Here is a 27,629-nt window from a genome sequence, read left to right as displayed (position 1 = left end):
TCTATTTCTATGACAGTTATAATATAGATGGCTGAGTAAAAACAGAAATGAGGTTTTCTTCTTGAAGTTTAAAAGTAAGAAAGTAACTTACTTCTGAATTCTACTTGCCCATAATCAGATAAATTTATTTTATTCAAGCATGATACTTGGTAAGTAAAATTTATTTATTTATTTATTTTCAGGAAAGACATTTCTAGACTGACAATATCTTCAAAATTTCAAAACAAATGAACAAAATCAAAGTGGATTTACTTAACTGACTTTTAATAAATATAAACATGAAAAATGTTTATAAACATGAAAAAAATGAAACATTTTTTTACTCGAGAAGATAGCTGTATTTATTAAAATAAACAATAAAAGGTACATTTTTATAGACATAGAACAAACAGTTCTAAAATTTGCAGGGGACCACAAACTACCCTGAATAGCCAAAGCAATCTTGAGAGAAAGAATGAGGCTAGAGGCATCACACTTCCTGATTTCAAATGATATTACAAAGGTAGAATAGTCAAAACAGTACAGTACTGCAGAATAAGACACACACACAGGTCAACGGAACAGAACGCGTATAAGGAGTCAAGAGGACACAAGAGGGAAAAGATAGTTTCTTCACAACAAGTGGTATTGGGAAAACCAGACAGCCATAGGCAAAAGAATGAGACTGGACCACCATCTTACAACATACATAAGCATCACCTTAAGGTGAATGAAAGACTGGAAGCCAAGACTTGAAATCAAACAACTGTTAGAGGGAAACAAAGGGAGTAAGTCCTTGACATTGGTCTTGATGATGAATTTTTGGATTTGACACCAAAAGCAAAGGCTAAAATAACAATAATAAGTGGGAGTTAAAACTAAAAAAACTCCTATATAGCAAAGGCAACTATTAACAAAGTAAAACACAACCTACAGAATGGGAGAAAATATTTGCAAGTCATATACCTCATAAGGGGTTAACATCCAAAATATATACAGAACTCATATAACTCAACAGCAAAAAAGCAAATAATCCAATTTAAAAAGGGACAGAAGATCTGAATATACATTTTTTCAAAAGAAGACAACAGATGGCCAATAAGTACATGAAAAAGGTACTAAAAATAACTACTCATCAGGAAAATACACATCAAAATTATAATGAGGTATCACCTCAGACCTGTTAGAATGGCTAAACTATCATAAAGATAGGAAATACTTGTTGGCAAGAATGTGGATAAAAAGGTACCTTTTTGTACTGTTAGTGGAAATGTAAATTGGTGCCACTGCTATGAAAAACAGTATGGAGGCCCTTCAAAAATAAGTAGAATTACCATAAGACTCAGCAGTTCTACTTCTGAGTCATGAACAAAACAAAAACACTAACCCAAAGAGATATCTGCACCCCCATGTTCGCTGCAGTATTATTTATAATAGCCAAGACATGGAAAACACCTATGTGTCCATTGATAGACATTTAGGATGGACAGACTTCAGAATGGACAAAAATTATGTGGTACATATACATCAGCTCACGCATGTGTGCACACACATGGTGAAATATTATTTAGCCACAAAAAAGGAAATGCTAGTATTTGAAACAATATGGATGAAACTTCAAAATACTGCATGATCTCACTTATATGTAGAATTAAAAAAAATAATAATAAAAAACTCCAAGTCACAGATACAGAGAACAGATTGGTGGATGCCAGCGGCAGGAGTTGGAGGAGGCGGGGGGAGGGGGGGGTGACAGTGAGTAAAGTACATGAAGGAGATTTTAAAAAGAAAAATGTACACTGCTTTGAGTAATTTATAATATAAAGTATATAACATTTTAAAATAATGATTAATCTCTATAATACTGGGTTTTCCCCACAGCTTCCCCACATACCTGTAGCCACTATGGTGTCCTCTCTCCCTTGGGTGAAAATCACAATGCGCTGCCTCTTTGAGTTGACTTTTGGCAGAGCCTGTGCCTTTCTCGCTATTTCTTTAATGTCTTCAGTCTATTAATAGAAAGGAGGAAAAACATGTTCATAACCAATACAATAAACTAAAATTTTATAGTAGATTAAGGATTTAGTTTCTCATGCTCAAAATAAGAGAGACTTGATCATAGAATTATTACATAAAAATTTTAACTACATACAGAAGTAAACAGAATAGTACAACAATCTTCAAGGAACCTATCATCAAGCTGCAATGATTTGAAATTTATGATGAATTTTATTTCTATTTATCTACCTACCTTTCATATTATTCTTAAGGAAATCTCAAATACTATATAATGCCACATGTAAAATGCTTTATTATGTATTTCTCAAAGGTAATGATTCAAATATAACCATCTATTATATTTTTAGTTAATGATAATTCTTTAATATCAACAAAAGTCAGTTTTCAAATTTCCAATTAATGAGAGATTTGTAAAAAAGAGTATTACTGAATTATTTTAGAGGTTTACAGAGAGCAAAATTATGCTGATTCTGGAAATAATGCAGTTAATATAATAAATTTTTCAAAGAACTCAAATGAGACGCTAACCATTTTCTAGAGACTTAGCTTTTTTAAAGATAAAGTTTAAAAAAGTACAAATTAGTTCTAGAAACCCTCACGCTGTTTTTCATGATCACACAGGCTGCAAAGTTTTACATCATAAATGTTCTGTCTTGAAATCTAATTCTTGAGCTATGGGGTTAGATTTTTAGAATCATGTTTTCAACTTTTTTGAATTAAAAAATGTATTTCATTAGCTTTTAAAAAAGCTAATTTATTTTATTTTTTTGGTTACGCTGGGTCTTCATTGCTGCGTGCACGCTTTCTCTAGCTGCAGTAAGTAGGGGCCGTCCTCTAGCTGTGGTGTGCAGACTTCTCACCGCGGTGGCTTCTCTTGCTGTGGAGCACAGATCTAGGCACACGGCTTCAGGAGTTGTGGCTCCTGGGCCTAGAGCTTGCAGGCTCCAGTACTCGTGGCAGGTAGGCTCAGCAGTTGTGGCACATGGGCTCAGTAGTTGCAGTGAACAGGCTTAGCTGTTCCTTGGCTTGTGGCATCTTCCAGGACCAGGGACTGAACCTGTGTCTCATGCATTGGCAGGCAGATTCTTATCCACTGTACCACCAGGGAAGTCCTCAACAATTTTAGATAATTTAAAAACCCATGTTTGAATTCAGAGGGCTGCTAAAATTGTTCAAGGTCTGGAGTTTGTTGGTAGCTTCTTCTATCACTGTGCAAAGTTTAAAAATGTTATGGGGAGAGAAATATATACCAGAGTGGAAATATATCTAATAAAAGAAATTAATTAAGATATATAGGACATAAAATGGAGAAGGCAATGGCACCCCACTCCAGTACTCTTGCCTGGAAAATCCCATGGACGGAGGAGCCTGGTAGGCTGCGGTCCATGCGGTCGCAAAGAGTCGGGCACAACTGAGCGACTTCACTTTCACTTTTCACTTTCCTGCATTGGAGAAGGAAATGGCAACCCACTCCAGTATTCTTGCCTGGAGAATCCCAGGGACAGAGGAGCCTGGTGGGCTGCCATCTATGGGGTCGCACAGAGTCGGACATGACTGAAGCGACTTAGCAGCAGCAGGACATATAAATTTAGGTAAGCAAAGCAGACAAGTCACAGTGGCTACAGACAACATCAGAAACCATTATGTTTTTAAAGGTATGACAATCTTTAATGAAATATTTGTATGTTGTTTAGTCACAAAACACTTAAGATTCTGGATGATATATGAATCTAAGCTTCTCCAAAACCTAACATCATGATTCCTGAGGACTGCTATTTCTGAAAAAAAAAATAGCCATTTGTGGTTGGACAATGCTGCTGACCTTTCAAACATGCTGACTATATCACTTTTGTTTGCTTATTTTAGAAAAGAACTATGCCTGAAACTCTGATAAGATGAGAAAAGAAATTCCCTCAGTTTGAGGGGAAAGACTATTAAAAATGACCAGTAACATTTGAAAGTGAAGTCACTCAGTCGTGTCCGACTCTTTGCGACCCCATGGACTGTAGTCTACCAGGCTCCTCTGTCCATGGGATTTTCCAGGCAAGAATACTGGAGTGGGTTGCCATTTCCTTCTCCAGATTTTCCCAACCCAGGGATTGAATCTGGGTCTCCCTCATTGTAGGCAGACGCTTTACCGTCTGAGCCGCCAGGGAAGTCTATCCCCCCAAATGAGAATGTCTTATAATAATAATGCTTCTAATAAATATATATATATTAAAATTACATATAGTATCCAAATCTCTTTACTACAGGCATATTTTACTAATATAGGATTTTTGCTTATGATTGAGTACAGTTCATTTTTAGTAAAGATACAGGCAAACTCCAGAAAGATTCACTTTACCACCTTAGGAGTAGAATTTTATGCATCTCTTTTAAGTAGAGATCCTTCTTAAAAATGGTATAAGGAATAAATTAAGAGTGAGATTTGGTTGTCTTATACCAATCCTGTGAAAAAAAGAGAATGTTTTGTGGGAGTTTTGGTAACCTAATCAAAGCAACATTTTTTTCATGCCTCAAGTTAAACCTTATAAAAACAGCAATTCAAGATTGAAACAAACTTCTCAAATATAAAAGATAAATTTTCACAGAAAGATTAAGCTTATTCTATTTGTATCCATATCTATAGCTCCACTGTGCACCAAATCAAAGTATCCCACACTAAGCTTTGAGGAGTCATTGCTTTGCCCTCAACAGATGATTCCCATCTAGTATAAAAGCTTATCTTAAAACTTCAATTTTGTCTTCCCAACAATATATATTTTGAGTTCTGTAAAACTTGAAAACATGAACCTCTTCCTTATCTCCTGGTAGTTCTTTCTCCCATATATCTGCTCTAACGTATCTTAACAGAATGATGAAATTACAAGGAATTTTAGAGTATGACACAACTGGATTTACTAATTTTGATGTTGTTGTTCAGTTGCTCCGAAGTGTCTGACTCTTTGCAACCCCACGAGCTGCAGCACGCCAGGCCTCACTGTCCAACACTCCAGGAGCCTACCGAAACTCATGTCCAATGAGTCAGTGATGCCATCCAACCATCTCATCCTCTGTTGTCCCCTTCTCCTCCTGCCCTCAATCTTTTCCAGGATCAGAGTCTTTTCAAATGAATCAGCCCTTCACATCCGGTAGCCAAAGTATTGGAGTTTCAGCATCAACATCAGACCTTCCAATGAACACTGACTATAGGAAAAACCATAGCTTTGATTATATGGACCTTTGTCAGCAAAGTAATGTCTCTGCTTTTTAATATGGTGTCTAGGTTGGTCATAGCTTTTCTTCCTATTTGTGTGACCTCAAATAGTAAATTTTTATACACAGAAGATCTGTATAAAAAAGATCTTAATGAACTGGATTACTATAATGGTGTGGTTAGTCACCCAGAGCCAGACATTCTGGAGTGTGAAGTCAAGTGGGCCTTAAGAAGCACTGCTGTTAATAGAGCTAGTGGATGCGATGAAATTCCAGCAGAACTATTCAAATCCCTAAAGGATGATGCCATCAAGGTTCTGCATTCATTATGTCAGCAAATCTGGAAGACCCAGCAGTGGCCCTAGGACTGGAAAAGGTCAATTCTTATCCCAATCCCCAAGAAGGGCAGTACCAAAGAAGATGCTAAACACTGGACAGTTGCACTCATCTCCCATGCTAGTAAGGTCATGATTAAAATCTTGCATGCTAGGCTTCAGCATTATGTGAACCAAGACCTTCCAGTTGTCCAAGCTGGGTTTAGAAAAGGAAGAGAAACTAGAGATCAAATTGCTAACATTTGCTGGATTATAGAGAAAGCACGGAAATTTCAGAAAAACATCTATCTCTGTTTCACTGACTATGCTAAAGCCTTTGACTGTGTGGATCATGATAAACTGTGGAAGGCTCCTAGAGAGAGAGGAATACCAGATTATCTTACCTGTCTCCTGAGAAAATTGTATGTGGGCCAAGACGCAACAGTTAGAACCCTTTACGGAACAAGTGATTGGTTCACGATTCAGAAAGGAGTACGACAGGGCTGTCTGCTGTCACCCTGTCTGTTTAACCTATGCACTGAGCACATCACGAGATATGCCAGGCTGCATGAGTTACAAGCTGGAATCAAGATCGGCGGGGGAAAACATCAGCAACCTTAGATATGCAGATGATACCACTCTAATGGCAGAAAATGAAGAGAAACTAAAGAGTCTCTTGATGAGGGTGAAGGAGGAGAGTGAAAGAGCGAGCTTAAGACTAAATATTAAAAAACTAAGATCATGCATGGCATCCAGCCCCCTTACTACATGGCAAATAGAAGGGGAAAATGTGGAAGTAGTGACAGATTTCCTCTTCTGGGGCTCCAAAATCACTGCGGATGGTGACTGCAGCCATGAAATCAGAAGAAGACTGCTGCTTGGCAGGAAAGTGATGACAAACCTAGACAGTGTGTTGAAAAGCAGAGACATTATACCGCCGACAAAGGTTCGTATAGTCAAGGCTATGGTCTTCCCAGTGGTCATGTACAGTTGTGAGGGCTGGACCATAAAGAAAGTAGAATGCCAAAGAATTGATGCTTTTGAACAGTGCTGCTGGAGAAGACTCCTGAAAGTCCGTTGGACAGCAAGGAGATCAAACCAGTCAATCTTAAGGGAGCTCAACCCTGAATACTCACTAGAAGGACTGAAGCTGAAGCTGCAGTATTTTGGTCATCTGACGCAAGCAGATAACTTGGTGGAAAAGTCCCTGAATGCTAGGGAAGATTGAGGACAGAAGGAGGAGAGGCTATCAGAGGATGAGACAGGCTGGATGGCATCACTGACTCAATGGACATGAGTTTGAGTAAACTCTGGGAGTTGGTGATGGAGAGGGAGGCCTGGCGTGCTGCAGTCCACACAGTTGCAAAGAGTTGGACACGACAGGGCAACTGAACAGCAAAGCAGGTAAACATACCTCTTTGAAACTCCATTTTCTCATCTACAAAACTAAGACAATAGTAATTGTGTTAAAAGATGTTGAGAGTGAAGTATGCTAAAATTAGTGGGCAACAGTCTGAAGAGAAACAGGGTATTTGCTTAGTCTTATAGTATCTCCCTCTAAACTTATTCATTACAGAAGGAAAAATAGAAATGCTAATAGTGGAGAAGGTCGACAGACATCCCTTTACCCCAGTGATCAACTTTAGTGATGCTTAAATTAGTGGGTAAAATGGGATATCTGCACAGGTATCACCCCCAAGATATTTTATCAACAATGGGAAAATACTTAACTTCATATAGGATAAATACCACCTTAACCTAGTGATGACAGTTAACATCACCAACAGTAAGACATTGGGATATCATGTATATCCCTGTTATGATGTACTGACAAGGGCACAATGCTGCTGCTGCTGCTACTAAGTCGCTTCAGTCGTGTCCGACTCTGTGTGACCCCATAGATGGCAGCACACCAGGCTCTGCCCTCCCTGGGATTCTCCAAGCAAGAACACTGGAGTGGGTTGCCATTTCCTTCTCCAACGCATGAAAGTGAAATCGCTCAGTCGTGTCTGACTCTTTGCAACCCCATGAACCGCAGCACACCAGGCCTCCCTGTCCATCACCAACTCCCGGAGTCCACCCAAACCCATGTCCATCGAGTCGGTGATGCCTTCCTACCATCTCATCCTCTGTCATCCCCTCCTCCTCCTGCCCTCAATCTCTCCCAGCATCAGGGTCTTTTAAAATGTGTCAGCTCTTTGCATCAGGTGGCCAGAGTATTGGAGTTTTAGCTTCAATATCAGTCCTTCCAATGAACACCCAGGACTGATCTCCTTTAGGATGGACTGGTTGGATCTCCTTGCAGGCCAAGGGACTCTCAAGAGTCTTCTCCAACACCACACTTCAAAAGCATCAATTCTTCTGCGCTCAGCTTTCTTTACAGTCCAACTCTCACATCCATACATGACTACTGGAAAAACCATAGCTTTGACTAGGTGGACCTTTGTTGGCAAAGTAATGTCTCTGCTTTTTAATATGCTATCTAGGTTGGTCACGAATTTCTTCCAAGGAGCAAGTGTCTTTTAATTTCATGGCTACAGTCACCATCTGCAGTGATTTTGGAGCCCCATAATAAAGTCTTCCACTGTTTCCCCATATATTTTTGCCATGAAGTGACGGGACCAGATGCCATGATCTTAGTTTTCTGAATGTTGGACAAACCTAAATTGAGGGACATTCTACAAAATGACTGACAGGCAGTCTTCAAAAGCATGAAGATCATGAACAACAAGGAATGCGTGAGAAATTGTCTGATAAGAAGAGACTAAGAAGACAAATATATGCAATGTGTGACCCTGGACTAGCTTGTGGGAGAAAAAAAAGAAATTAGAGGAAAAAGTGGTGAAATGAGAATAAATTCTATAGTTCAGTTACTAACACTGTACTAATGTTGACTTCCAGGTTTTGATCATTATACCTTGGTTCGGTAAGATGTTTACATTAGGGGAAGATAAGTGAAGGTATCCAGAAATTCTCTACTATTTTTGCAAATTTTCTGAGCCTAAACTTGTCTCAAAATAGAAAGTTTAGTTTTTTGTGTGTGTATGAGGAGGAAAAATAAGGTAAGTGAAAGAGCTGAATGTAGTATTTAGCACATGCCAAGTACTTAATAAATATTAATGTATTTCCTATATTTACTGTCATTTAAATATGCTCCAAAACTGTCAAATCCTAAGTTGCCTGAAAATCCCTAGAAAGGACCTCAAGAATTTTTTTTTTTGGCTGTGGTGGGTCTTCAGTGCTGCCCATAGGCTTTCTCTAGTTGTAGGGAGTGGGCTCATACTTGTAACACATTTAGTTGCTTCGTTGCTCAGCGATAGGTGGGAACTTCCTGGACCAGGGATTGAACCAGTGTTGCTGCATTCCAAGAGGTGGACTCTTAACCACTGGACCACCAGGGAAGCCCTCTGAAGAGTTCTGAGTATTGAGAATTCAATTATGTTATCCAATAAGGGAGGAGAAAGAGAAAAAAGGAAGAAAAAGTAGAAGGACGCTCACAATTTAAATATGAGCCATGTATAAACAGCTATGAGCCCTCTAAAATACTCATTACCTCTTAACCAGTCTAGACAGTATGTATTATTACTATGTCCCTATTTTATAGATGCAGAAAGCAAGAGCCATGTACATAGCTCTAAAATATTCATTAAATTTTAACTACTCTAGGAAATAGGTGCTATTACTATATCCCCATTTTATAGATGAGGAAATTGAGTCACAGAGAGGTTAAGTAACTTCCCAAGGTCATACTAAGAAGTGGAGCCAGGACTAGCATCCACAAAGTCTTGATTCCGACACTCTTCCCTGTTATCCACAGATAATACTGCGTCTATGAATTCTGCTTATGTGATTTCTGTTGTGATCACAAAACTAAAGCATTTTCACATTAAATAATTATATGCCACAGTCACAAGTCATTGCTGATTTTGCATTTAAACATGATATTTTTCTTAATTATTCTGGTTTGTATTTTACCCTAGTGAATTTCAACTTCTGAATTTCCAGATATTTCTCATTTTCCAAGGTCATTTGAAAATCTGATTTCCTCCTCCAATATGTTAGACTGTAAGAAAGAAGTGTAGTTTATAAAGATTACCAGATTCAAGACAGCTGAGCTCAGATTCTGACTCCATTATCTGTTAGCTATGTGACTCTAAACATGTTATGTAGTTTATTTTTTTTCTGTTCAACTGATACGGCAATACATGCCCTACCTACCCCTCCAAGGTTTGTATGAATATTAAATGTATTAATGATATGTTAGAAAATGTTTTATAAACTTTGAATCATTTCATAAATGTCAAATTATGCTTTTATTGTCACTGGTGGTCACACACTTTAAATTTAGCATTGTTTTCCAAATTAATATATTGTCTTCATTCCATTTTTAACAAGCTGATGTAAAAGAATACTGTCACCACCTATCTACTCCTATAGAAAAGCAAATATGGTGTTCATACATATTGCCCCATTTAATCACACATATTCTGCTTTGTTTCCCAACAGGAACTCATGGAATAACCAGGGTGGTCATACGATGTGTCAGTCTCCATCCTGTCTCATACCACTTCCTCGCCACTCATTCCATTCCAGTTGCACTGGCCTCCTGTCACTACCTGGAGTACACAGTACATTATGCTCTCTTGTGTCTAGAGTCCTGCGAACTCTTGTTCCCTCTGGTTTGTGTCCCTGTTGCTTGTTTTGCTTTTTTCTGTCACAGCTAGATATTTGTGTTTTTTAGTTTTACTTCCTCAGAGAGTCACTCCAATGATCAGAGTATCTAAAATAGGAGACTCCCACCTTTTCCTTTACCGTACACTTTCATTATTTCTATCTTGTTTTCAGGGTCTATCAAAGTGTTAGGCACAAAGTAAGTGCTCAGCAAGTATTGATTGAATGAGTAAGTGATTAAATCAAGAGAATCACAACTATTATATCTCTTTCTGTTAACTGAGTGTTTTTAAACTGTTATCACTTGGGACTCAGTCACTTAGGGAAGCAGCACTGTACTCTATCAACAAACATGATCTAATTTAGTGTCTCATTTCCAGAAACTCTTGGTGATCGTTCACTGGGCATTCTTTATATTTGTGAGGAACACAGGAACATTAGAAAAATCTTGGAGAACTTTTGGTAATCAATACCTTCTGAAACTCTCTGTGGACTTACTATCCAGTGCTAATCAATGGAAGTTTCTGTGAGGATGTCATGATCTACATCTTCCAATATGGTAGTTACTATCTACATAGGCATGCACTTGAGATGTGCTTACAGACTAAGGAACTGAACTTGTAATTTTTATTAAATTTAAATAGCCACACATGCCTTGTGGATGCCTATTGGATAGCACTTTCAATACCTTCTTCTTTCAGCAGTATAAGATGATAGAGCTGTCATTGGTCAGAGAAAGACTACAAGCCTGGAAGTCTCTGGTCAGAGTCATGGGCTGCAGGGAAGTGGGAAAATGGAAAAGGATTGTTTTATTTCCTCTATGGTTAGAAGTATTGTATTTTAGAGCTCTAAAATAAGAAAATTAAAATTTGCTGCTTGGAGTAAAACCAAGTAACTGATACAGTAGAAAAGGTATGAATTCTCTTCATCGTTTGGCATATACTCTATTGCATTGAGAATCAGAACACAAAGAATAGTTTTATTTAGGTTTTGGAGGTATGTTCTTCACTTTAATTTAAATCAATTTTCAATAGTGCTTTTAAAAGGTTTCATAATGAAACATATTGCTAAGTGCCTCATTTCTATTTAGGTTCTAAAAATACAAACCTTTAATTGGTTGAACTTAAGATAAGGTTGGTTTAAGAACACACTGCAATCTGAACCGATTTTCCAAAATAATAAAAGGCCCCGTGAAACTTTTTACACCAAGAATTGTCATTTTAAATTCTTAGCAGGTCTGTCATTTAAATCAGGCACTATGCAATTTTCCCTCAACCTACATATATATATATATATATATATTCGTCTCTCTTCTGCTTTGTGCTCTGGCCAGTTCCAGTTTTTATCTCGTTCTCCAGTGTACTCCTAAGCTGCTGCTTCTTACTGAAAATTGCCCAATTCACTTTAAAGATTAAAGATTTTTTTCTTAAAGAAAGATTATCTGAAATTTGCAGAGAAGCTAACCAGAATACCATAAACAATGTCACTGAGGATATTTCCTGATGATAAACACTGGTTATTTTTAGAGGCATTTGGATTGGTCTCTTAGCAGGCAGATCACTAGTGGCAACACGCAGTGGCTTTGGGAACTGATTGGGATTTATAACAGAAAATGAAGGTGGGACTTGTGGGAAGAAAAAGTACCCACCTTTCCTTGCTCTTTAATTTTTTCACTTCTCTCCTCTCAGTCATGTCCCATATTAAGAGGTAAAATTAAAGTTGGGAGGAAATAGATACAGATTTTGTCTAGTTTGTCATAAGACTTGAAAGCACTGACACATTCCCACAGACATTAAACTGTTAAATGATTTATTCTTGTTTGAGTCTTTAAAAATACTGAGATTCAAATCTATGCTTTCATATTACTATCTAACCAACTAAGGAAACTTTAATGACATTTTAAAATCATTAAGTTTCTCTAGATAGCATTCAGTACAAGGATTATATTTTATTAAAAATACCGACTTCAGGGTATTCTAATCAAGGCTCTTACAGATTCTGAAATACTTATAGTATTTTAGGGAACCCATAAAGGGATACATCAAGACACTGTATGCTTTATACAATCTACCACATCATCGTCCAATTACCAACTGAGTTTTGCTATGTCAGGAGGTAATAAGGTATACTATTATAATCATCACTTTGTTCATATGTTGTAATCAGTTATGGCAGATTTATGGTAAAAAGAAACAACTTTAGAGTCAATAAGTAAGAACTAATGGAAAGGTTAATATGGTGCTGGTTAGTAGAAAATAGAAAAAGTAGCTTGTTGCTAAGACTGAATTTAAACCAGGCATATTCAAAGCATGTAGCTCAAAGGGACAATAAAACTATGAATTAGTAAGGTTTAATAAATTATTAAAATTATTATCAGGTACTACAGAATCATTTGTTATACAACATGTTACATTTCTAAAAGTGGTTATTTTTTAGAACTGAAATACATTTCTAAATGTTAGCACATAAAATAGGACACAAATTTATACTCTATATATGTTTTATTTGAAGAATTTTTATGTAACAACAGAGAATATTAATTGTTAATACTGAAATTTAGAATCAGTGAAACTTTTAAAACATGACTTAAAAATATTTACTTATAGTTTCATGATCAAAACATTTGTCTTTCTAAATTGAACATTCCCCTCATTACATTTAGCCCTGTACAGCAATTGCCAGTTTGGGAAATTACAAAGGGAAACTTAAATTAGATTAAAATTATTTGGAAATCTTTATTCCTTCTTCATGTGACTCAACCTTATATTCATGAGAATATGTTGAAATAAAAAAAGGAAACTCCCAAGAAATGATGATAGTTTCCATTAATTGAGCACTATGAGGCAGCTTCCTGCCCTGATAGTTTTTATATAGGACCTTGAGAGCAGAATACTTATACCACATGCTCACTATCTTCCCCCAAGAAAAAGAAGCACCTTGGTTGTCAAGTCCTATGACATGGATAACATACACATGTATCACTTTGTTGCTTAATAACGAATCTGCCTTTAGTACATTTAAATAACATTTCCTTCACAATTTTATAAAACACCTTTCTCTAAAGAGTTCAAAGTGAGCTTACTAATATATCCAGTCAATGCTCACAGTTTCTGTACATGGTAGACAATACTGAGTATGCAAATAAGGAAAGAGTTTCTATATATTCCAGATCTAGTCAGGTTAAATTTAAAAAAACTTACATCCATCAAACATTCCAAGCTGCTATATAGAACACAATATTCTACAGAGTTCTGGCTAAATAAATATGATAGTCATAAAAATCACACACTCCGTTAATCTCTGTCAATTAACCTGGGTTTAGATTAGTCAGTGTTTCCCAACAATCCATCGGAAGGTAGATACTACATATGTCAAAACATGGTCTTGGCTATTAATTTTGCCAACAACAACTATATGGAGTTTGGAATCTCAACAGGATAATATTTCTATAAGGAAAACAGAATTGATTATCTGAAAATTAAAGCAATTATCAATTTTGTGTTTCAGAAAATGTATATGTTTTATGCTATCAAAGAAATGAGGAAAAAGAAAGAAAAGAAAAAAAAGATTCAAACAGGAAGTTCATATGAGAAGGATTTAAACTAGTCAGTTCCTAACAACAGTTAAGTATAACCTTTGGAAATTAATTTACATAATGATAATCTACATGTGGTAAGGCTGAAATTATTTAAATGACATTATATTTCACTATTTAGTGTTGCTCCACCACTGCTTTAGCAGTGAATTCTTATGAAATGTAATGCAGCTAATGAGGTAGCTTTTTAACTGAACAAACTGACAGGCCCCATATCTGCAGAGGCAGCTTGAAACCGTGCCCAACCTCTTGGCTTCCCAAGAGGCTTTTCAAAATTCAATAAATAACATCTGTAGGCGATGTTGGGTGCAGACCTAGCAGAGTGCGTCATAACACTGTGCTGGCAGAACAAAGAAACCATGACGACTGCCAAGTTTCCATGGCAACTGCTGCGAGGCTCTGAGAGTATAATAGCACATCAATCACTGTCCAAAAGAACTTCATTATCAGCTAGAAAAAACCTTTAGGATCTGTTCAGTGTGCAATTGTGGGTTAACTCACCTCAAAGCCTTGCTCTCTGGCAAAAGTGGCAGCTTCCTGAAATAGAAAAAAGAACAGTTAATTATAAAGTGCTAGGTAATGAAGAAATAATCCATTTTGAAACTCATTCAAACAGTCTTCTTTTTACACAATTATCTCAATATACTCACATAGTTCAATTTTTATTCTTACACGGAAAAAAAAGATTTCTTTTTTCCGTGGCATAAAAAAAGGCAGCAAATGTCAACACATTTCACAAGGTGAAATAAAGAAGATGTTACATGTTTTTACTGTAGCTGTCACCATGGGTTCAGGTGTTCTGACCCCGACAAAGAAAATCATTTGAAGCCTAAGGAAGATGCTGATGGTTATGTTTTTAATTAAAACAATACCTTTCAGAAGACTTTTCTGTAAGAAGAATGTTTGCTAATAAATGTATAGATTAGATTCAGAAAACCCCCCTTTTTGTAATCTCTGATGAAATTTATTCAGGCAAAGGTTATCAATGGATGCTCAATTCATTAGGTTAAAGAATGATGGGGAACTGCTTATTTCATGGAATCAAAGTATCAAAGATCATATGCTGGTCACGAGCAGCAAAGTATAACTTTACAGCGGAAGAATCAAGCAGTCATCACTTTAACCCAGTGATCAATCTTATTACCTAATATTCTGATCACCAAATATTCTGTGGCTTCTGTCATAATGTAGTACAGAGCACCATCTATAAAGTTTTTAACATGAATGAATCAAAACTTTATTCAGTAACTTGTAGTCTACAGGAAATATATAGAGGATAGAAGAACAAGTTAAATGATACACTGAGAAGGCTAATAAACAAATCCATAAGGTAGGACATTAGCCAGGACAAGCACCTTGGTCTTTGTAGTAAGTCAACATCATGATAAAATGTACAGGAGTAGTGTACAGATTTTAATTGGAAACTGTTTTGAACACACCAGTTATAAAATACATTTTGGGTAAGTTTGATTATGAAATGGAAATCAAATATTAGGAATTATCAACTTGATATGAAAAAATCCTAGATTTTCAGGTGTATCCTGAAGTATCCTGGGATAAAATGGCATGGTATATGTAATTTATTTTAGAAAACTTAAAAAAAGAAAGTGAAGCAAAAATGGCAAAATATTAATGTATCTAGATGTATTCAGTATTACTATCTTTTGCCTGTTTGAAAATTTGTGTAATAAAATGCCTACCCCCTCATTTCTCTCTGATTTAAGATGACAAGGTAACAAACGCTGAATATTTTTTAAAATTTAGTTAAAAATTTTTAAACAATGTTTTTCTAGTTATTAAATATATCTTAAGGGCACAATCTGATGAACATTATTATATAATCTAATGCCCTTATAATAGGCTATCAAATGACAAAAACACATCTGTGTAACCAAATCCTTTCCCTTTCTTCACTCTCTGCTTTGTGCATATATTTTCATTTTAGTACTGATACAGAAAATGGAGGCAATATTACTTTTCAATTCCACTTCCCTCTTGAAGATGAAAAAAAAAAAAAAAAAAAACTGCAGACAACTGTCAAGAGTCTCTACATCTTAACTTACATTCCTCCAAAATTATCTTTGCCAAGAGATATTAATAGAAGGATGGGATGTGAGCCTGAGTAGTGAGCAGATCCAACTTAACTAAAATGACTGCTGCACCAAACCATGTAAGGCAGAAACTACAGTTAATGTCTCCAGCACAAATCTGGGTACTATCTACATGTTAAGGAAAACACAGAGAAAAGAAGTACGTATGCACTTATAGCCCAATATACTAATACCACGTAAGTTTAAAGAACCACTCTGAGGGTCTGAGAAGATCGAAAAACACTATCACAATCAAACACTGAAGTTAATAGAAAGTGATAAGCTGAAAGTACAACTCCTTAGGCTGTTCACTAGAGAAGCATAAAACTGAGTTAACCTTAGTTGATACAGATAAAAAAATTAAATCATGATCTTGACAATTGGTGTAAGGATGGTTAGCCTTCTTGACAATTTACTTACACCAGAATCTTGTATACCAGACAGTCAATAATATTTACTAGCTTGGATGTCAAGGAAAAGGATAGGGTTCAAAAGATGGCAATGTAGAATTTTTCCAAGTTGTCCAACTCAAGAATTAACCAAGCTAATTCTTATATGAAAAAAACAATAAAATAGCTTTGCGAGAACTACTTATTTATATGGAGCTTTATCAGAGGCATGAAAGAAACCTAAAGGACTGTAAGACAAAGTTAATATGACAAGTCTGTACAACTAAAATTGTACTAAGACATAAAAACTCAAAAGTCACATACAGTAGATAAGTTGCCTTTTTAATGTCCAGTTTTGCTCCCCAAAGTAAGAAGCAATAGACTGTGATCTGTTATGGTACAATAGAACTGACTAATTGCAAGAAGGCATATTTACCAATGTCAGATCATTATTCTTCAACGAAACTGAGCCCTAGGACTCTTCCACATCTGTAAACTATTCCAAGCACTAACTTATTTCTGACTGAAGAAGGACATGCTGAAGAAAAGTCAATTCAATTTTCTATCTTAGCGCCCCCTCACACAGGTTTGCAGAGCTGTGCCCTATCACTGAAAAGCTAAGCACTTGTTCTATAGCTTAAAAAGATCTTATCTCCTGACTTCCTCCCACCTTCCTTTGATCTTGGGTTGGTGCCCCCAGTCACTCCATTAGTAAAGGCAGCTGGCTCACATCACTGCAGACTTTCCCACAGCTAACCTCTGATCTGAAGGTGTTTGTAGATACAACGATGGAACAACATTTATTTTTCCCTCACAGCAAAACAAATAAAACAACACAGAGGAACAGTTTGACCCAGTAAGAATTTGAAGGAGAATTTTAGTCCTAAGATTCACTGCATGGAGGGACAAAAAGAAAAGGCATTAGGTCAGAAATCAGGGAAGAAAAAAGGCATAAATGGTGGGCAGAACAGTAAGGCAGGTTCCAAATATCAGGGGTAATTCCAAGTGAACTGATCACACTAAATTGAAAAGGACTTTTTAGCATGCCTTCGCAGTAAAAGTGAGAAAAGAAAACAAGCAAGTCCCCATCTGTGCTGCCCCAGGGCGCCACGTACTGAGTTTCACAAATCTAATGAAGCAGTCAGGTTAAAATCCAACCGCAGAGTGGATGTGACATGTGGAGAACAGCTAGGGTTAGAATAGAGAAGCATGGCGGTTCCTAATGCAGGTGATTATCCATGTGATAATCATTATATTTACAGGCTTTCCATTTTAGATCTGACATCAAAAATCACAAAGGAGGAGGGATTAAGGAAATAAACAACCGACACAGAGGCTTTCCTGCTCCCCTGAGAGTGTAGCACTTTCATTCATGCATGACAAGCAACAAAAGCAAAACGAAGCAGGCCAGGAAAGAGTATTTCTGAGAAGGCTGGATTTCACATTAACACTACTTTCCATTTTGATAACTTTCACTATTATTCAGTTTCTCATACAGGTCACATTTTCAAAATCAGTTCCCATTGTTGTCTAAGCTATAATACAGTATCATTTTTGGTTTACAATGAATGATACTCACATATGTCTTTTTACAACAACAAAGTCATTTTTTTCCTTCCTGGAATTGAGTGTTGTGAATAAAATGACATATAATTAAAGTCTTAGGCTCTCATCTACACCACGCTATTTAGGATTTGCAGTAGGCTCGCTGCTTCACCGACCAGGCTAAAAGGATGAAACAACCACCAAGTACAGGTTTTGAGCAGAGGTTTTAAAAATAAAGCTGAAATTCATGGTTAATGAAAACTATGGAATACTTACATGAAGAACTATTTAAAGGGATTAGCAAACCACTACTAAAAAGCACCGTTCTCAGGTTATATAGGAAAGGAAGGAACAACTCCAGTGTGTGTCTGTGTGTATGAAAATACAACAATTTCCTTTATATCTAAGAAGAAAACTATTTTCTTTGCATTTTGCCTGATAACACCTTGATTTTAATTTATGTAGAATTATCTGTAGTCACTATAAAACTAAAACCATAAGTAGGCCATATTGTTATTCTAATTATTTGTTACTAGTTACATTGAAATACAAATGATTTCTGTATTATTGGCCTTATATCCTGAGACTTTGCCAAATTAACTTATTGCTTGTAGGAACCATCCTTTTCCTTCAGGGAAACAAGATGTTCCTACTAACCAAACCACAAAGTTATTTTAAGAATTTAGCAACATGCCTTAAAAAATCCTCTCTCTTTCCTCCAGGGCAATCTGAAGGGTGTAACTACTAACTACCCACCACTATCTTAGCCCATAACCCTTGCTCTCCTACTTCTGGCTCTACATTTCAAGGCACTGAACACATCTCGAGCTATTATCTGCTTATGTTACCACTCTGTTTTTTGATATTGGACACGAGGGATCTTGGGTGTTGACTGAAACTAACTTAGGACCAAAGAAAGATAACTTCTGACTATCCACAGAAGGCAGCTCATCCATTCAAAACCAACTATTTTGCTGCTCCAATGCAAACAGGAAGCAGAAAACTCACTGGAGTTTGCATGGTCTTCACTCAAGTCATAGGAGTCCAGCCAGAGCTCTGGGAAAAGCCAAGGGAGAATGGAACCACCAAACAGTTCTGCTATTTTGTTTGTTCATCTCTCCATCCAACTAGTATTTACCCTGCAAGGATAGTTTTAGGCTAACAGATACTATAATGCTAGAGATACATCAGTGTTACAGCTGTTATATACCTTATTAGACTTTGACTTGCAATATTTGAAACAATACTATAAATCCTAAATGGTATGGTGTACATGAGAGTCTAAGATGGAATGATATCTATGTCTGTCTCTCTCTCTATAAATCTATGTATAAAAATCTCTGCATATAAAGAATATTCATATATTTTTATACAATTATATGTATGAAGCCTTTTTTGAAGGCTTTAAATGCAAGATAGTACTGGTCAGGAAGCAGTTACAGCCAAATGAAAAGAGTAGTTGGCTTAGAAGACCTACACTAAGGTTGTCATTTTATAGCTCATTTGATATGTAATCTTGGGCAAGTCATTCAGTACATATTAGTAAAACTGAGGCCAACAAAACTGACTGGATTATTACCAGGAATAAAGAAAATATTTAATGTGAACTATAAAATCATATCACCTATGAAATTCAAGCTTTTGGTAAAATCTTAGGAAAATTTAAGCAAATGAATTTCAGAGCATCCAGAGTACATTCCATGATTTGTCCTATCTGTGGATCATATGTGTATGTAGCAGGAAGCCTCTAAATTGGTTGCCTACTGTGTAGGTCCCTAACTGGTGATATTCAAGCCCTTGTAAAATTTCCTCCCCTTTGTGTGTTGTCTGGACCAAGAGACTCACTTTTAACAAATACCTGACCAAAAGTGATGGGATGTCTTGTTCGTTCGTTCTCTTGCTCACACGCTCTCTCTCAGCTCTCGCTCTAGGGGAAATAAGCCACCATGATGTGAGTTCCCCCATGGAGCGGCCCATAACTAACCGTCAAAGACGACCTAGGGCTTGCTAACAGCCACGTGAATGAGCTTGGAAGTGAATTCTCCCCAAGCAGTGATAGGACTACAGCCCTGGCTGACATCCTGACTTCAGCCTTGTAAGAGACTGAATTGAGAGGCACCAAACTAAGCTGTGCCCAGTTTCTCTATCCACATCTTATACATGAGGAACCTAAGCCTTTAAGAGGTTAACTAACATGGTCCAATTCAGAAAATCTCTCTATTCAGATTATGCTAATCCTTAAAAAAATCCTGGCAAAAGTCAAACCAAACAAGCGTGGCTAACAGATCAATCACAGGTGAGAAAATAAAGGAAAGATAATTTAGAAACATATTATCTAAATGGTTTTCTATACTTAATTGTGATTAACCATTTCTTAGCTGTAGCAGTGATACACCTTTGAGTCATGCTGACATTTAATGATAAAGAACTATCTGCTGTTTATTTTTTTTCCCTATAGTCAGCTCAGTTAAGTTGCTCAGTCATGTCTGACTCTTTGTGACCCCATGGACTGTAGCACTATGAAGACTTATATTGCTTAAATCCTAAAAGATGATGCTGTTAAAGTGCTGCACTCAATATGTCAGCAAGTTTGAAAAACTCAGCAGTGACCACGGGATTGGAAAAGGTCAGTTTCCATTCCAATCCCAAAGAAGGGCAAAGCCAAAGAATGTTCAAACTACTGCACAGTTGCACTCATCTCACATGCTAGCAAAGTAACGCTCAAAATTCTCCAAGCCAGGCTTCAAAAATACATTAACTGTGAACTTCCAGATGTTCAAGCTGGATTTAGAAAAAGCAGAGGAACCACAGATCAAATTGCCAACATCTGCTGGATCATGGAAAAGCAAGCGAGTTGCAGAAAAAAAAATCTACTTCTGCTTTATTTATTACTCCCAAGCCTTTGACTGTGTGGATCACAAGAAACTGTGGAAAATTCTTCAAGAGATGGGAATACCAAACCACCTTACCTGCCTCCTGAGAAATCTGTATGCAGGTCAAGAAGCAACAGTTAAAACCGGACATGGAATGACAGACTTGTTTCAAGTTGGGAAAGGAGTACGTCAAGGCTGTATATTGTCACCCTGCTTATTTAACTTGTACGCAGAGTACATCATGTGAAATGCTGGGCTGGATGAAAAACATGATTGAGTCAAGATTGCCGGGAGAAAAATCAATAACCTCAGATATGCAGATGATACCACATTTATGGCAGAAAGCGAAGAACTAAAGAGCCTCTTGATGAAAGTGAAAGAGGAGAGTGAAAAAGCTGGCTTAAAACTTAACATTCAAAAAATAATAGGATTATGGCATCTGGTCCCATCACTTCATGGCAAATAGATGGGGAAACAACGGAAACAGTGATAGACTTAATTTTCTTGGTCTCCAAAATCACTGCAGATGGTGATTGCAGCCATGAAATTAAAAGACACTTGCTCCTTGGAAGAAAAGCTATGACCAACCTAGACAGCATATTAAAAGGCAGAGACATTTCTTAGGCAATGAAGACCCCAGCTATAGTTCTTCCAGTAGTCATGTATGGATGTGAGAGTTGGACTATAAAGAAAGTTGAGCATCGAAGAATTGATGCTTTTGAACTGTGGTGTTGGAGAAGACTCTTGAGAGTCCCTTGGACTGCAAGGAGATCAAACCAGTCAATCCTAAGGGAAATCAATCCTGAATGTTCATTGGAAGGACTGATGCTAAAGCTGAAACTCTAATACTTTGGCCACCTGATGTAAAGAACTGACTCATTTGAAAAGACCCTGATGCTGGGAAAGACTGAAGGTGAGAGGAGAAGGGGACAACAAAGGTTGAGATGGTTCGATGGCATCACCGACTCAATGGACGTGAGTTTGAGCAAGCTCTGGGAGTTGGTGATGGACAGGGAAGCCTGGTGTGCTGCAGTCCATGGGGTCCCAAAGAGTCGGACACAACTGAGCGACTGAACCGAACTAACTGATACTCAAGCCTCTAATATTTCTTCATGCTATCCTTCACACTATGAGTTACTTTTACCTTGTACTATTTACAAAATGTACTTTGTACTTATTTATAAAAATATTTACATATTTTCCTATGAGACTGAATTAATGTTATACCACTTTAATATTAAATTATTTGTGAAGAGTAAAAGTTTTAACTTGTAAATAAACAAAGGCTGGAGAATATTTTTAAGTAAATATAAATCTGAGAAACCCCTTTTAAAATGTTTCATTCATGAAAATATCTGTACTGGTTTTTCAAAGAACATACAACTTCTGGGAGATTTTCAACCTGTGCTCTGGCATTTATTACCATATGCTTCCTGCCTGCAGAATGCTGAATAGAAATATTATTTAACATTTATTGAGTGTCAAAAACTCTGTGGGGCAATGTATAAGCTATAAAGACAAGCATGGCCCCTATCCAATGATAAAAATTAAACAGTGTATAAAGTATACCTTCATAAACATGACTGAAAAAAAATTACTTAGCCGAATTATAAGCCAAATAAATTAGGTTCAGTTTAGAACATACTTAATCCTTTCACAAAATGATTTACTAGGTGATGTGTCTGTTTTACCAAGGAAAGCTGTTCATCACTCCCACTGTTATGCATATTTAATGATGGTAGGTAAAGGAAAGCAAGTTTAGGAAATGTATTTCATCAAAATTTGATTGACTAGCTATTTGGGCTAACTTGTAGAATAATCCAAGTCTTTCAGCTGCTAAAAAAAAGAGGAGAGGTGATAGGATAAGAAAATGATTACGGGAGTAGGCCTCTTATTGAGTGTTTTATTTCCATTTCTAGTGAGATACCATGTGCATGGCATAATGAAGACACTCTACAGGTGTCAATTATTTTCCTTATTTCATTTGATCCTCATAAAAATCCCATAAAATAGGTATTCTTCTCCTTTCATAAATAAAATCTGAAGGTTCAGAGACATTAAAGTATATATCCAATACCAAATAAAATGTATTCATAATAGCTGGCATCTGGATCTGATAATTTCTGAATGGTATGTGCTGGTCCGCTATTGATGAACTCTTTTAGCTGTTTTGTCTTTACCTCATTTTCATTTCTGAAAGATATTTTTGCAGGGTATAGAATTTGAGATTGACAATTTTTCTCTGAGTTTCAGCTTGCACTGTTTCAGATGCATTCTTTTTTTGGCTTCTGGGCTCTAGAACACAGGGTCAATAGTTAGTTAGTTAGGCACGTGGTTAGTTGCTCTGCAGCATGCGGGATCTTCATGAATCAGGGATCAGACCCATGTCTCCTGCATCAGCAGACAGATCATCCCTGAGCGACCGGAGCCCTCAGATGCATTCTTATCTTTGTTTCTCTGTATAGAATGTATCTTTAAATATCTGTTTTAAGATTTTTTATCACTGATTTTATGCAATGTGATTATGATGTTCCTTGGTGTAGTTTTTTTCCTTGTTTCTTTTGTGGTTTGTTGAGCTTCTTTGATTTCTGGGTTTATAGTATTCTTCAAATTTGGAACATTTTCACTCTTTTTTACTTCAAATATCTTTTTGTTTCTCCTCTCCAGGACTCCAAATATGTATGTTAGGTCACTTGAACTTGAGCAATCCCTGTATTATGCTATTAGTAGAATACTTATAAGTTTTAAAACAGACATTTTTCTTTTTTACTGCATTACCAGTGAAGAACTGAAGGCCGATGGAGACCAGGCTACAGCTTGTTAACCTTAAGATAAGTAAAGTGTATCTTTAGACAGATCTTACTTCCCTCATTTATTGGAAAAAGAAAAAAATCTAAAACTTAAATCACTTATATTAATAAAAAACATTAAAAGACAAGATTAATAATTGATTCTTACAAGTTTAGATACATGTTTATGTGGGGCAATGAGAAAGGTATTACTGATCAGTGTTAAAAATTAGATCAAAAAAGGAAAGGAAGACCTTAGGATGAGGAGAGATTGGCATTTTTATTAAGTATCTTTTTAATAAATCTTTTCTCTCATATGTGCACCAATATCCTTTATTTTTTCTATATTTCATGCATTAAGCTTCTTAAAGTTCCTAAGCTTCCTATCACACCTTCCTAAGGTCAAGGTGTGATAATCACTGCTACATAGATTCCACCCTCTATGGCCACCCTAATGACCCTAACAGCAGAACCTATCCTAAAAGCTCCTCTATTCTTTGAGTCTCTTGGTCTTTTGAGGGAGAAGAGGAAACAATTAGAAATCATAATAACATTCACAGTCCAAAATATTACTGATTAACTTAAAAAGAAACTTATAGAACCACATTGTGACTTAATAACATAACAAAAAATAGTTAAAAAACAAACAGACAAAAAAAAAAAACAAACTGAGAAGCATCTAATCTCCTACCTCTGGTTGGGGATGGCGGTCAGGGGTGGAAAAGGTAGTTCTTCTTCAGGTCATAATTATTTAAACTACGGATATGTATATAACACATTCCATCCAAGTATCACCAAAACCCAGTATTATTTTCATTCTTGCCAGGTGACTCACAATAATTATGCAGAAAGTATACAGAAGCACTATGCCTTTATCAACAAGTCTGATATAGACAAAATTAGAATTTTCATAACGGCCACTGGGAAGAAACAAGGTTAGGCATGGTGGTAACAATCAATACAGGTCTCTCAAGGAAAAGAAAAAAGAAAGTGAAGAACACACCACCAACAACAAAAAAAACCCACAACAAAAATGAAACTACATAGAAGTCAAAGGAAAAAAAAGTCAGGCTATTAAAAAAATAATTACAGAAAGATGATAGGAAACACCCAACATAATATGTATCTCCATAAATATTTAACTGAAAGCATAACTCCCCTACCCTTCCTCTAGGATAAATAGGTTTAAAAAGATACTTTTGAAAAGCCAGTATTGCATTTGATAATGAAATGGGAGACAATCATCTTAAGTCTACAAATTAGAATCAAGAGATATTTATCTACCTTGAAAACCTTTCTTTTTTTTCCTTTTGGGCCACCCATGTGTGATGGAACCTGTTGTCCCCTGCAGTGGAAGTGAGGAGTCCTAACCACTGAACTGCCAGGGAATTGCCTTCCCCACCTCCTCCTCGCAAACCTTTTGTCAGAATCTGAGATAACACATTTAATCCAAGTGCTTGCCTATGTGCTTAGGAGTCTCTGTAACAAAGTATGAGTTTTCATTAGATACCAACAACACACTGGGAAATGAAGGTAATTCAGCACAGAGGTAGTAACAATGTACTGGCATGTTTATTGTACTGAACATTATAAAGTGACTGGCTAACAAAGGGGATTTTTGTTAAAAGTATTTTTGACTTACTGTACATAGTATTATAAATCGGCTTCTACCTATATCCATTTCAGAAACTTTCCCCATTGGTCACCAATTCTGGCTTTCTCCTTCACCTTTCTGAATAGGACTTGATCCTTTTTCTAGAGCGATGAAGGATTTCTCCATAGTGTAAAAGTTAGGAATCATTATTATAAGAAATATTTATTTTCTCCTATTTTAAGAACAGCCATTTCCTTCTATTTCTTCAGAAGCATAATTTTAATCCCTGTCCAAATTTCTTTGCATCACCAATTAGTCTTCATTTCCTGAATAAATATTTTCCCTCTTTCTAGTCTTTGGTCAGTCTTCCCACTTACTCCTACATATTTAAGCCCTCTTGCTTGCATTTTCCCAATTTTATTGGATAATTTAACAGATGAAAAACTGAAAATCTTTTTTTTTTTTTTTTGATGCTTTAGAGTGTGAATTTTTCCACCCTCTCCGAGAAACATTTCTCCCTATTTTTCTGTTACATATATATCATCTTTCCCTTTCTCTCTCACCTTCCCTGTTGCTTATCTTCAAATTCATTAACTTCCCTAAACGTAGTCTTACCTAGAAATTCAGCTATCAACTTTTCAATCTTTCCTCTCTTTACATTTTTTAGGGGTAATTTCCTTTATTCCTTTCTTTTGGTATCATCCTCAGATATACTTCCTCACTTCCAGAGTCCCTTTGACATTTTCTTTCTCTTCACATTTGACAGCTTCCAAGTTCTGCCAAGTACATTTTATAAGCACAATGCCTACACAGTCTTGTCATTCTTACCCAGAGAAACCTAGGTCAGGCCTGTGTTATCTCTTGCCTAGATTACTGCTATAGTCTCTTAAATGCATATTTGAATGCATCCTTAAACCCAATCATTAGATCTACCTTCCTAAATATCAACTCTAATTAGCCTTTGTTCAAAAAGCTACCTACTGCTTCCTGATAAAGTACTGATAAAAGTTCCAAAGCCTGACTTTCAAAGGTCCTCCATAAAGTGCCCCTACTTTTTCTTTCTAGCCTGATCTTTTACTATTCCCTTGTACATGTACCAGATGCCACTCAAACTAAAATACTTGTTATTCTCTGAACATGCCTCAGGCTTTTTTGCCTTCATGCTACTTTGCACATGTAGGCACTAAATGAATTAGAATACCCTTCAACCACCCTTGTCAAAATCCTACCAATCCCTCCAGGGTTAGTTCAACCATCTTCTCCTTAATGGAAGCCTTCTTGAATTGTTCATGGTCTTTCCTTCCCATCTCCAGAAGTGGCTTTCTGCACTGCAGAAGAGTTTTGCTAAAATTGTAAAGGTTTCTTTTCTTGGCAGTTATGTACAGACTGGAAATAGTTATTTGTATAGACAGCTTATCTATCTTACTAGATTATAAAATCTTAGCACAGAAACTTTTTTATTTTATATCCTCAAAACATCTAATATGTTGCTCTGCCCAGAACAGATAATAAATCTTTGTTGGTTTACCAAATGATAAGGACAAAGCACTCACCTACATTAAGCAAAGAAGAACTACCTCTACATTAGATCAATGACTTGATTTGTTGTGCTTCATACTTCTGTTTTAGAGAGTGCTCTGTATATTTCTCTGTTATTTCTTACACTGCTTTACAATTTATTTACCTGGTGTATTTTCTCCCCTAGCTTATGAGTTTCTTAAGAACTAATTTTTATATCGTATCTTAGAATTATGCCTCATACAGAGTATGAATTAAATAAATGAGAGCTGGAATGAGTTAAGCTGTTTTAAAAGAAACATATTTTAAAAGGTAAAAGATCTTTCTACTCATGTATATTGAGCTTATCTGGAATGAAATCTAAGATTTGGCCAGCAAATTGCTGGCCTTATGTGTTCCATGACAGTATTCATTTAATCGGTATATCGTGCTATTTCTGCAGTTGTCCTGCTCTGGGAAGTTACCATTAAGGATTTTGGCACTTGTCTCTTTCCAAGTATCACACAAATAATCACGGAAATAGTTTTTCCTGGAAGAATGGTTAACTCTGAAATATTAAACTATGTTTTCAAAGATAGGCACAGTCCAGACGTCACTGCCAGATAGTGGATATCAAAGGGTCTAATACAGCTCAACAAAGATAAGCACCAATATTTATAATGGAAGTAGCAAGAACAGCTACAAAGAAAATCAACAAAAATAACTAAACAAAACCCATAAAACAACCTCTTCCATACAGATTAAATAACAGGGGTAAATAGCAAGTCTCAACTCAGGTCTGAGGACTTGATAAGTTATCTACTAGGTGGTTTTATGATAAGCTACTATTTTACTTTGCTGACATATGTGATAATTAGAGAATTTATAGCACGTGGGATAGAAATAGAAGTCTAAATGAGCTTATAACCAGCAAAAACCCATTATGGTAGATTCACAACTTTAAAATGACATTTTTTTCCTTTAGTAAATGAATGCTAATACATCCAATGTAATACATATCATTTTTTCACTGTCAGTGCACATATCATTATAGATACCACCCCATACATGTGCAG

The 27,629-nt window shown here is 36.4% G+C and overlaps 1 protein-coding gene across 5 annotated transcripts in view; it reads right to left on the bottom strand.

Annotated features, from left to right (window-relative positions):
- ADK (adenosine kinase) overlaps nucleotides 1-27,629 on the bottom strand; it is a 566,593-nt gene that overhangs the window by 92,883 nt on the left and 446,081 nt on the right. For all 5 annotated transcript variants that reach the window (XM_045165559.1, XM_045165562.1, XM_045165561.1 and 2 more), the window contains 2 exons: nucleotides 14,278-14,313; nucleotides 1,874-1,988 (listed from right to left, as the gene is read on the bottom strand). In XM_045165559.1, the coding sequence (XP_045021494.1) occupies nucleotides 1,874-1,988; nucleotides 14,278-14,313 (151 nt within the window). The remainder of the gene's footprint in view (nucleotides 1-1,873; nucleotides 1,989-14,277; nucleotides 14,314-27,629) is intronic.

Source organism: Bubalus bubalis, chromosome 4 (assembly GCF_019923935.1).
Source record: "Bubalus bubalis isolate 160015118507 breed Murrah chromosome 4, NDDB_SH_1, whole genome shotgun sequence".
Lineage (NCBI taxonomy): Eukaryota > Metazoa > Chordata > Mammalia > Artiodactyla > Bovidae > Bubalus > Bubalus bubalis.
Note: the sequence above shows the minus strand (reverse complement) of the source record. Positions and strands in the feature narration are given on the sequence as shown.